We start from the raw sequence: 9998 nt of genomic DNA, 5'->3' as shown, positions 1-9998 counted from the left end.
TGCCTTATATGCACATATTGGACTCCACTCTCAATAGAATTGTTTTAACTGAGGAGCTTTATTCAGCCATCTTAAGTTTACCTTCCGACAGTGTTGCATGATAATAGTTAGGAAGCACGTACAGAACTTGAAAATCAAAATACCACAACTGTAATGCTCTCTGCATTAATATTTCAATGTCACTGTTTAAATGAAAATTAGTGCTTCTAGCAAATTGTGACAGCACTTCTTACATTATGTACCATTTCTGCACAGAAAAATATGAAAATGCTGAATTTTGTTTTAATTTCCAGTGTAATGGAAAAGTTTTAATTGACAAAATGCTACAAGAATTTAGGTGCTGTGTGGCAGCATACAGTAAACAATGTATATTCAAAAGTAAAGTAACTATTGCTGTAAACTAAGAGTAGAAGTTAGAAGTAGAATATTTCAAATATATAAAAAAAAAACATACTGTCCTATCACAGTACTGAAATGTCAGCATTAAGGAGTTCAATGGCAAAACCTGTGAGTGCTTCCAACAAACTGTTTCTGTACTTATTACAAAGAAAAAAAGGGAATATCCGCACACTGGATTGTAGCTCCCATTTATTTGATAGCCTATTGCAACGTTTCAACTGATGTGGTCTTCCTCAGGCAAATGGCATGACAAGTGGCAGGCATATACATATATGGGCTGAAGGCCTGATGACACCACACCTCTGTCATTATTTGGATTGGCTTCAGGTGGGCCAATCAGGTGGCCTATAATTGGGAGCTACAATCCAGTGTGCAGATATTCCCTTTTTTTCTTTGCAATTATCCTGACTGTCTGGCACCTGGCCTAAAATAGGCATTGGATGTGCGCACAACCAACCTGTTTTTCTGTACTTATTACAACCTGAAATACTGCAGCACTGTAAAACAGAAATGTACTGTGTATTATTTCAATTTCAACCATTTCAAATAACAAAATACAAGAACCTACATGCATTTGTATGTATTACTTTGGTGTATACAGTATGTGTATACATGCACAATATATATACTATATTTGAAACTGCTGTATTACACTGGAAAGTGCAACACAGTACACAAACATAGTGTAAAATCATTTAAATATGCAAAAACCTTCCAGTACTACAACAGTACACACGGTACAGTGCAGTGTATTCTGTATAAGTGTGGTAAGTCTTGTTTTGCAACTAAAAACAGTTATAAAACAAATAAAATAGATACCAAACATAACCGTCAGAGAGCACGATTTAGAACTCCAGCTGAAACCTGTGGTAACCTGTTGAACTTCCCATCAGACAGCAGTCTTAATGCACTCCAGACAATGTGTTTTACCAGGAACCTTCCCAGAGTTTATGTAGTCCATCAGTGTTTTCTCCACAGCCTGAATTTCTTCTTCACTCCACTTCCTTCTTTTTGTTTGTGATGACCCTGAACAACATGAGACAGAAACTTAATGTTCTTCAAAATGTCACATGACCAGTCCGTAATGAAACTACAATGACAACAGTTCATGACCGTAACAGAAGATACAAACACTGCACAGGGTGTTTTATTTTGAAATTGACCAGATTGTCAATGCTGTTCCTGTGTCCGACTTCCTGTCTGACTTGATCTGCTCTGTGCTGAATGACTTTGTATTCTCTGCAGAGCAGAGGCATGCACTGCGGTGCGCCCGGTGGAATAACGCGTTTGTACTGGGTTACCAGTGAAGGGTGTGTAATGTTGTGGAATAAAGGTACAAAGTGGCATTGTAAGAAAAGTACCTTCCACTACAAGTTAGCACAATATGTCAAATTAACTAATAAAACAGCTTGCCTTTAGTTCTGCACGATTTGCCAGTGGCCTCCTCTACCAGCAGCATCTTTTCATCTGAGGTGCCTGTTAAAAACACATTAGCAAAAAATATGAAAGGACTTTTAAAAACATGCAATATCTGCAATCAAATAGTTCTGTTGGTCCCCACTGGATAAACTTTACTGTGGCATTCTAAGGAATAAAAAATACAGAATCAAAGTAAAAGGCATGTAAATATTAAAAGTTATTAATATTGTTGAAAAATATGTGCTTTCTTGTGTAAAGTTAAAAGAAATTTCCATAAATCTCCTGTATTCTAATTACCTCTGGCTGGATGCGGACGACTGCTTTGTTCACCTTCTGTGGATGATTTCTTTTTCACCCTTGACTGGTCTGTAATCAAAATAGCTCTATTTTAGTAAATGAGTATTCAATAGGCGTGTACATCTCTCCCTTAGTGGACGATTCCATGCGTATCTAGATACATGAGCTACGATACGATTCAGGGAAGATCCTTTTTATTATGGAAAGATTAGATTCGATGTAACACAATTCTTTGTTTAATGTAGATGTTCATTTTCAATGACATATTAGAATAAGTCAAATCTATAAAAGTGTCACTGCTGACCTTCAGATAGATATTTAATAACAGAGAATCCTAAGTATGAAATGTGTCTTTTCAGAACTAAAACTTGAAGCCTAATGTATGAACAAATACTACTAAATACTACAATATGTTTGACATTATAAATATAAAGTGAAGTCTGTCTGACACATTCATGCCCAGGTGTCTCATTTTGGCACTTAGGGGGAGAAACATGAACAAACAAAGTCATTCTCCACCACACTGTAAGGTCGTAAGTCCTCAGCAATAAAACAGGTTATAGATGCAGTATTTCCTTTGACCTGGCCGAGTTGTGGCTGGAAAAAGTGTTTAATCTCTGTCTTTCTCTTGCGTATTCTTGCCTGTGCTAATTTTACTAGCATTGTAGTCTTCTGCGTATGTTTCACCGTGCCGTCTCACCAGGTGAGTGTTAAGATTTGTCGTGCTGCTGCAGTATTTAATCACGGCTCTACAGAGCTTACAAACAGACAGACTTTTAATTTTAGATGTGACGGTGCACTGTAAAGCATGTTGGCGTTGTCGGACACGTTGCTCTTGTGTTTACCTCTCAGGTAACTCTACGCTAACGCTAACGTTACTGTTACGAGTCTTGCGAGAGTCGCTCACGACCAGAGCGAGTCTCCGGTGAGAATTCTACGAGGGTTTGAAGACACAGTGAGGAAGTAACAGCAGAGCAGCTTCAATAAACCGATCCATAACTTTACAATCGGGCCATCGACCGGTTCATAGTGCATTTAGATCGATACAGGGTCCGTGCCATCCGGGGTCCGACCATTTGTTATGCTGTTGCCACTACCAAAGACAAGGGCAGACAGCAGGATATTTGCTCTACTAAGGTAGCTAGCCAGTGATTGTTGCTATAGTAACAGCATGAGAAGATGGACTCCATTTTGGTAAGCATTCAGCTCAGTCCACTGTGGCATTTTAGTGGCACATATAGAAACTGACCTGCGTGTTTGATTGATTGGCAGATTTTCATTGTAAATAGTTGCATCGGTGGGCTCTATAAAGGCTCTATGAATTCCATAGAGCACACTGAGAGTATTGTCCACAAGCAGGTACCCAGCAAGCAGAGTCAATTCCTTGTTGATAAAGACTTCCTCAGGCATTTGTTATATCTGGAGGCTTCACTGATAGCTGATGAAATCATAATGGATCGTGCAACACACAACTACTCCAGGCATACATTTGAACTCTTGATGATAATGAACTCCCATGAGATTTGCATGTTTTAAGTGGGTCTTTTTCATAGTTTAATAGCTCTTACTATGTAATTTAAAAGGTTAACAGAATAACCTTTGATTATAAGATGATTATCATGAGGAACATGAACATTTGGATACGTCAAATTGTTGTAGGATAGAATGTCTATCACAGTATGCATCCAAATCAAACTGGAACACCTCCATATAATGGTGCTGATGGTAAATATTTACAGTGCATGGAATTAATGAGTAACAATTATCTGTAAGAAAATCATAATCATGATTACAATTGGCTTCTTGTTTTACTATAATTCCTCTTTGTTAATATCCCACATACCTGATGATTGTGAAGATGATGCAGCATCCTTCACAGAGATGTCATCTTCCTCCTCCGTGTCTGATGCATCGCTGTCCAAAGCCATGTTCTCTGGACAGAGACGAGACAGCAACCAGATGCATCAAAATTAGAAATCATATGAACCACTTAAAGAAAGCAACACTGCACAAAAACATGCAGATAATATGCCTTTATAATGTTGAAGTAAGACTGCCTTGACTACTCTCCACCAATGGAGCCCATCATATACCACCATACACCTGCTGATTGTAATACTGCATTGGAGAATTCAGTGTTTTGGCTTTTTTTTTTTTATTTTAGCAATTGATGGATTGTCTTTGGCAAATCAACTTGGAAAGAACAACATGTATGTAAATACATTTAGTTATTTACAGAGGCTTCTTTTACCTTGTGGGTCAATGTTGATCTCGTCAAGATTCTTTCCTTTAAATTCAGACATTTGTCCTCGTTCCAGGGCCATAAGGACTTTACTGATCTTTGCAAGCTGTAACGTGCCTTCAGGAAGCCGGTAATACTGCCGATGCACCCTGATGTCATGGCCAAGGAAGTCAGCAAGGTCATCCATTTCATTGTCCTTTAGGTTGAGTACTTTTGACATAGTTGCCATGTGCTTCCTCAATTTTGTGGAGGATAATGCTTCTGGGTGGCTTGCACCACAGTTTCGTGCAATCTGACGGATAACATCTGATCCTCTGAAGTGACTGAGTGCTTCTGGTCTCGCAAACATAAAGTGATTCTCATCAGACACATCACAGTTACTGCGAGTCTTGACAAGCAACTCCATTGATGCCAGCACATCAGGTGTGAGGAGAATGGGGACCTTTCTTCCTCGTTTTCCTTTTATCTCAACTCGCTGGAAGTGCTTACAAAGTTTCTTCTCAAGGTCAGACAAAGCAAGTTCAACGTCTGGATGAGTCGATGAGGCATCTCTCAAGGTAAAGGCATTAAGGGACATCTTGGATACTTCTCCTTCCCTTCTGCGGTTGAAAAGGATCACCTCACAAAGAGTAATTTTAGCAAGTTCTGCCCAGTGCTTTTTACTTGGTTCTTCATCAAGTTTTGTTTGCCACTCCTTCCTTTTTATGTTGAGATGTTGGTGCATTTTTCTCACATCCTCGGTGAAGGGGAGAAGTTGCGGAGCATTCCACTTAGCCTCACTCAAATTCCTGAGGGCCTGGGACGACACACACTCGTTCCATTTAAGCACCTCATTGTTATGGACACGATTCCCTCTATTTCTCAAAAGAGTTAATTGTATTCTTCGCTCTTTTGACCCCTTCGGACATGAAACTGCTCTCGCCACTTCTGGTTTGTCTTTGTGTTTTGACTCCAAATGGCGTGCCATTTTGGAGAAAGGCTTCAAACAAAACACACAGTAGTACTTTTTGTCATAGAGCCTGCCGCCCTGTTCTTTCCTTTTCAGTGTCATGACAGTCACATCAGAACTATCGAGTGGAGAGGATTCTTCTGTGTCACTTCCATCCTGGGGACTAGAGTCTGTCTTGGGTATTTGTTTACGTGACTGGACACCTCTTTTCTTAAAGCTTGCTGAAGTTCTTTTCTTTAACTTTTTCTCACTTCTCTTTGGTTTGACATCTTTAGCTGAACTGTCGCTTTCTGTGTCTTCAGCGGATTGGGGAACATAATCATCCTCACTGAACTCGTATGATTCCTCTGACAAGTATCCAAGCATGTCTCTGGTAAGCTAAAAACAAGATTAGAGCTTATTTTAAGTCTTTATGTATTTTGTAAAATCACAAGAACTAAAACATCAGAAATGTCAAGACTAAACAATTCACTAAAACTACAAAGAGCTAAAATTTCAGATGAAAATTTGAGCGCTTGCCTAAAGTGAAAAATATTAATAAACATATTATTATATTTTGCAAATCACAAAGATACATTATTTACTATGTACCAACTGTACCTAGGCCTCCTGTTGCTAAACAGTTCCTGTGGTGTTGTAGATGGTAAAGTTGACTGTCTTAACTATATAAAAATGCACCTTTAATTCTGTACAGCTGAAACCAATTCCAATTATTTGATAATTACCCCACATTGAGTGACAAACTGATCCATTACTTGAACTTACTTTGTGCTCAATGTGCAAAACAAGAACATGTTTTATTTTCAGTGGTGAAAAGATAGATTTCCTTTGCCCAGCAACTATGTAGCGTTCATGCCTTTTTCAGATGAATAGCAGTGTAAATGGCTCAAAGCAGACTTCTATCTACTTAAGTATGCACTGTGCTTCAAAACTTAGCAAAGGATTCAGCATTGCATTGGAGGTAGAACCACCATAGCAGATACAAATGACTGAAATCCAATTCCTGCAATAACTAATATTTTTCAACAACAGATGACCTTTTGACATGGCAAAAAAACTTGGCTGGTACTTTGTATTTCCTTTATCCTCTCTGCAGGGAAATCCATGATAGCAGTCAACTGACAGACACTTCATATGTTATCATTTGCAGTTTTTCAAAGAAACTTACAATCACACTGTCAGTCCTTCTGAGCTCTGGTACACTTTTGTCCAGGCAAACATCAGGTGGAGTTGGGTCAAGTATGTTTGTATCCTGGCTGTCACAGGAGCTCTCCTGTACTGTCTGAAAAACAAACATCGCAAAATATTTTTTTACTATGAAATTCTCAAATCCACTGAAAACCTTCTATAACAGATCTGCAAAGACTTCTGTTGTAACTCTGCTGCCCTTTATTCAAAAGTGTAAAGTTCTTAATGATTCCTGAAAGATAAAAGTAAATAAGAATTATGACTGAACTATCATCATCATGTTTCTATCAAGCTACATGAATTATTCAATTATTTAGTATGGAATGAAAATACTGAATGAGAATAGTACATTTCAAAAGAAGGAACAGGTTCTGTCATGTAAATGATCCTGAATAAGAATAAGAAACTAGAAACAGCCATATTTATTTTAGTGTTGTAAACAGCTCATTGATGCTAACAGTCACTGATGGATAGTTAGCTTGACTGTGAGGCTGCTACACAACAGTTAGAAAGGCGAATCAGGGAGAATGCCAGAGGCACAAAAACAGGCACCTTACAGCTGATTATAGCAGGAGAGCATCTGGGCATCAGGTCGGAGTACTTGACCAAGTGCCTTTGGGTATTTTATTCATTAATTTTCTGCCATTTTATTCATTGTTTTGTACTGCTACTTTACATGAAAGTTTATAGCAAGGGGACGTGTTGCAAACCAAAGTTCCAGGATGTGCCAGTCTGATGTACTGGTCTGTAAACTGGTAAACATACACACAGTGTTACAGTGGGCAGAAATTTATACAAAGCCAACACTAATACTGCAACTGAAGATAAAGTTACAACTAATCTGACTAAACAATCAAAGACAGAGACAAATGCACATAATGACAGGAAACATTCATCTCTCTGTGTACATGACAGAGACGTGTTGTACTACTCACTGTTGTGTTCACGACGCTACGCTGTAAAGCTGCGGTCTCCTCCCGCTCCTGCTCTATGCTCTCAGCGCACGCCTTCTCATATCGGGTCTCACACACATTATGATGTGTTTTCAATTTCTTCAGGCGTCGCAAGTGACGACTGTCAGCCTGCAAGACACAGAAAAAGAAGTTTAAAAATGTTTAATATTGAGAAGGGCTGCAGTGAATAAGAAGTCGCGGTTCAGGCTGTACCATAGTTTTGAGGAATGGATTTGATCATTTTGAGCATCACTTTCCATTCAATCTGTGAAACACCAAACTTTGCCCAACATGGTCTTAGATAATGTCTAAAACAACATTGAAAATGTCCAACATGTACATAATATTTTTTTTTAAATCGTACAATATCTTCCAGTACGATCATACTGCAGAGTTCAGTGGTCTCACGCTGAGCTAGTTAGCCTACAGCTCAACATTGTCCTGTGAAAACCATCCCACCATCCCAAAGTTCTTTCTGTGTCACCGTCCAGTTAAAACTCTGTTCATCCTAAATCTGAACAATAAAATGACCAAAAACTGTATTTATTAAGAATATTTCTTCTTACTATCGATTATTATGGATGTAATTTAAGTTAGAGAGTGGCAGAGTCTGCCTGACAGCAGGAAACACTTTCACATCATTTATAGAAGTTTGTTACATTGTGAAATGTATTATCTGGATATTGAATGACCTTTATCAGTATAGATGATTTTCATCATATCACACAACCTCAAATGAAGGTTGCATTTCTACTTCTTCACTTGCTGGTCCATCTTTTTCTGATGGAAGTGATATCTCGTGACTTTGTTGTCACATGTTTAAATGCCCTTTAGCCCTGTATTTACCTACACAAGGGAGTATTGCCTTTGTGGAGAGGAGCTCTATGGACTAACAGGTCATCTGACGATCTGAAGTGAAGAGGACATATCCTACCTTTCTCTTCTGTTCAGGGTGAAAGCCGTCTGCTTCATCAGCAACTGCAAATAATTTGAAGAAAAAGAAAATGTTAAATTGACTGAAGATTGATTAACGAGGCTGAGTGGAGGCTGTTCAATCTGTGATTAACAATGTGCTTCCTCTACATGAAAGATTAAAGATGGCACATTAGAAACTGGGAAACTAAGGTATGTGACTTAATGCTGTTTTGGTCAGTCCTATAGAGACAGCACAGATACTTAGTAAATCACAACATCTGTGTACATAGAAGTGACTAATGTCTGTCATACGGAGAAGACACAGGAGATAAAACTACCAATCCCTCTGTGGTCGTAGTAACTTATTAATCCACCATGACGTGTTTTAGCCATAAGAACTCTGTTTCAGTGTGGTATTCTACACTAACACAAACTAATTTATACAAACCTCATCATACTATCATCTCATCACATGTTGCCTTCTCACCTGTGCAATCTGAGCTGCTGCCAATAGGTGCATAACCTCGGCCATCCTCCTGTAAACACAAGTGACACCGTCAGTCAAAGGTCCAGTACATCACATTACACTTCAAACTGGCAATATATCTATATATAATATAGTCTAGTCATGATGTATTAAGTGGACTGAAAGTAAACTCCATGCTCTGGTCTCAAAGGTTGCATCTATTTTTCTGAACTTCTCATCATCAATACGATATCAATCACAACATCAATGATAAAGTTCTCAGTAGTTTCAGGGGTCAGAATTACTGATAAAAGTATGAATAGTCATCTGAGTAATGACATTAGATAGTAACTAGGGATGTCCCGATCACATTTTTTTGGTCCCTAATAAAATTAGCTAGATCGGCATGCCGACATCCCTAGTAGTAACTGAAAAGAGTTACCATCTATTATTAGTGATAGACTGTACCACAACACCCATAATGGTTCATCAGACTCATGATGTGGATTATAATATCTGCTCCATAACAAGAAAACACTACATTTAAAAGTCCACTTAAGATTATCACACTGAACTGTAGTGTCGTTGAGATGAAGTGTGACATTCATTCATTCAAATTATTTTAATGTACATCATCACTAAAATGTTTCTTTACCTTCAAATATGACTGAATTATTTTAGTCTTTCAACAGATTATTCAGACAGCAGACAGAGTGATACTGAGACTGTAACCAAGCTTTATCTCCATGCAACAACATGTTTACTTTTTAACATTATATATATATATTAGAACAGACTGGTGCTGCTGTGGTAGACTGGCTGACTGTAAACAGTTACATCAGACACACTGAACAGTTACATCTCAACATGAAATGACCCGAAACTTCTCCTGTTGATGCTCTCACCTGTCCTCACCCTAAACCTGTCCTCACCTGTCTCTGACCTGTCCTCACCCTCACCTGTCTTCACCTGTCTCTCACCTGTGTCTCTGGCCTGTCCCTCATCTGTATCTCATCTTTCCCGGCGCGAGTCACAGAGCGCTGAATATCCGTACATGGATTAAATGATGTGTCTGTAACCGAGTTATAGACGAACACCTTCAGGCCCGTTACCGTCATCAGCACACGGTGTTTAACAGCGGGTAACAACACAGCTCACGACGTGCAGGTG

The 9998-nt window shown here is 38.7% G+C and overlaps 1 protein-coding gene across 1 annotated transcript; it reads right to left on the bottom strand.

Annotated features, from left to right (window-relative positions):
• Positions 1–1791: 1791 nt before the first annotated feature.
• LOC311268672 (uncharacterized protein) lies at positions 1792–4512 on the bottom strand. The gene is made up of 4 exons (XM_084372427.1): positions 4367–4512; positions 3959–4048; positions 2116–2184; positions 1792–1875 (listed from the first exon to the last, which is right to left on the bottom strand). Exons 1-4 carry the CDS (start codon positions 4437–4439, stop codon positions 1796–1798), a joined length of 312 nt encoding a protein of 103 aa, XP_084228553.1. The 5' UTR covers positions 4440–4512; the 3' UTR covers positions 1792–1795.
• Between the last annotated feature and the right edge of the window lie 5486 nt (positions 4513–9998).

Source organism: Pagrus pagrus (assembly GCF_965226575.1).
Source record: "Pagrus pagrus genome assembly, chromosome: 13".
NCBI lineage: Eukaryota > Metazoa > Chordata > Actinopteri > Spariformes > Sparidae > Pagrus > Pagrus pagrus.
This window is presented reverse-complemented; position numbering and strand designations above follow the sequence as displayed.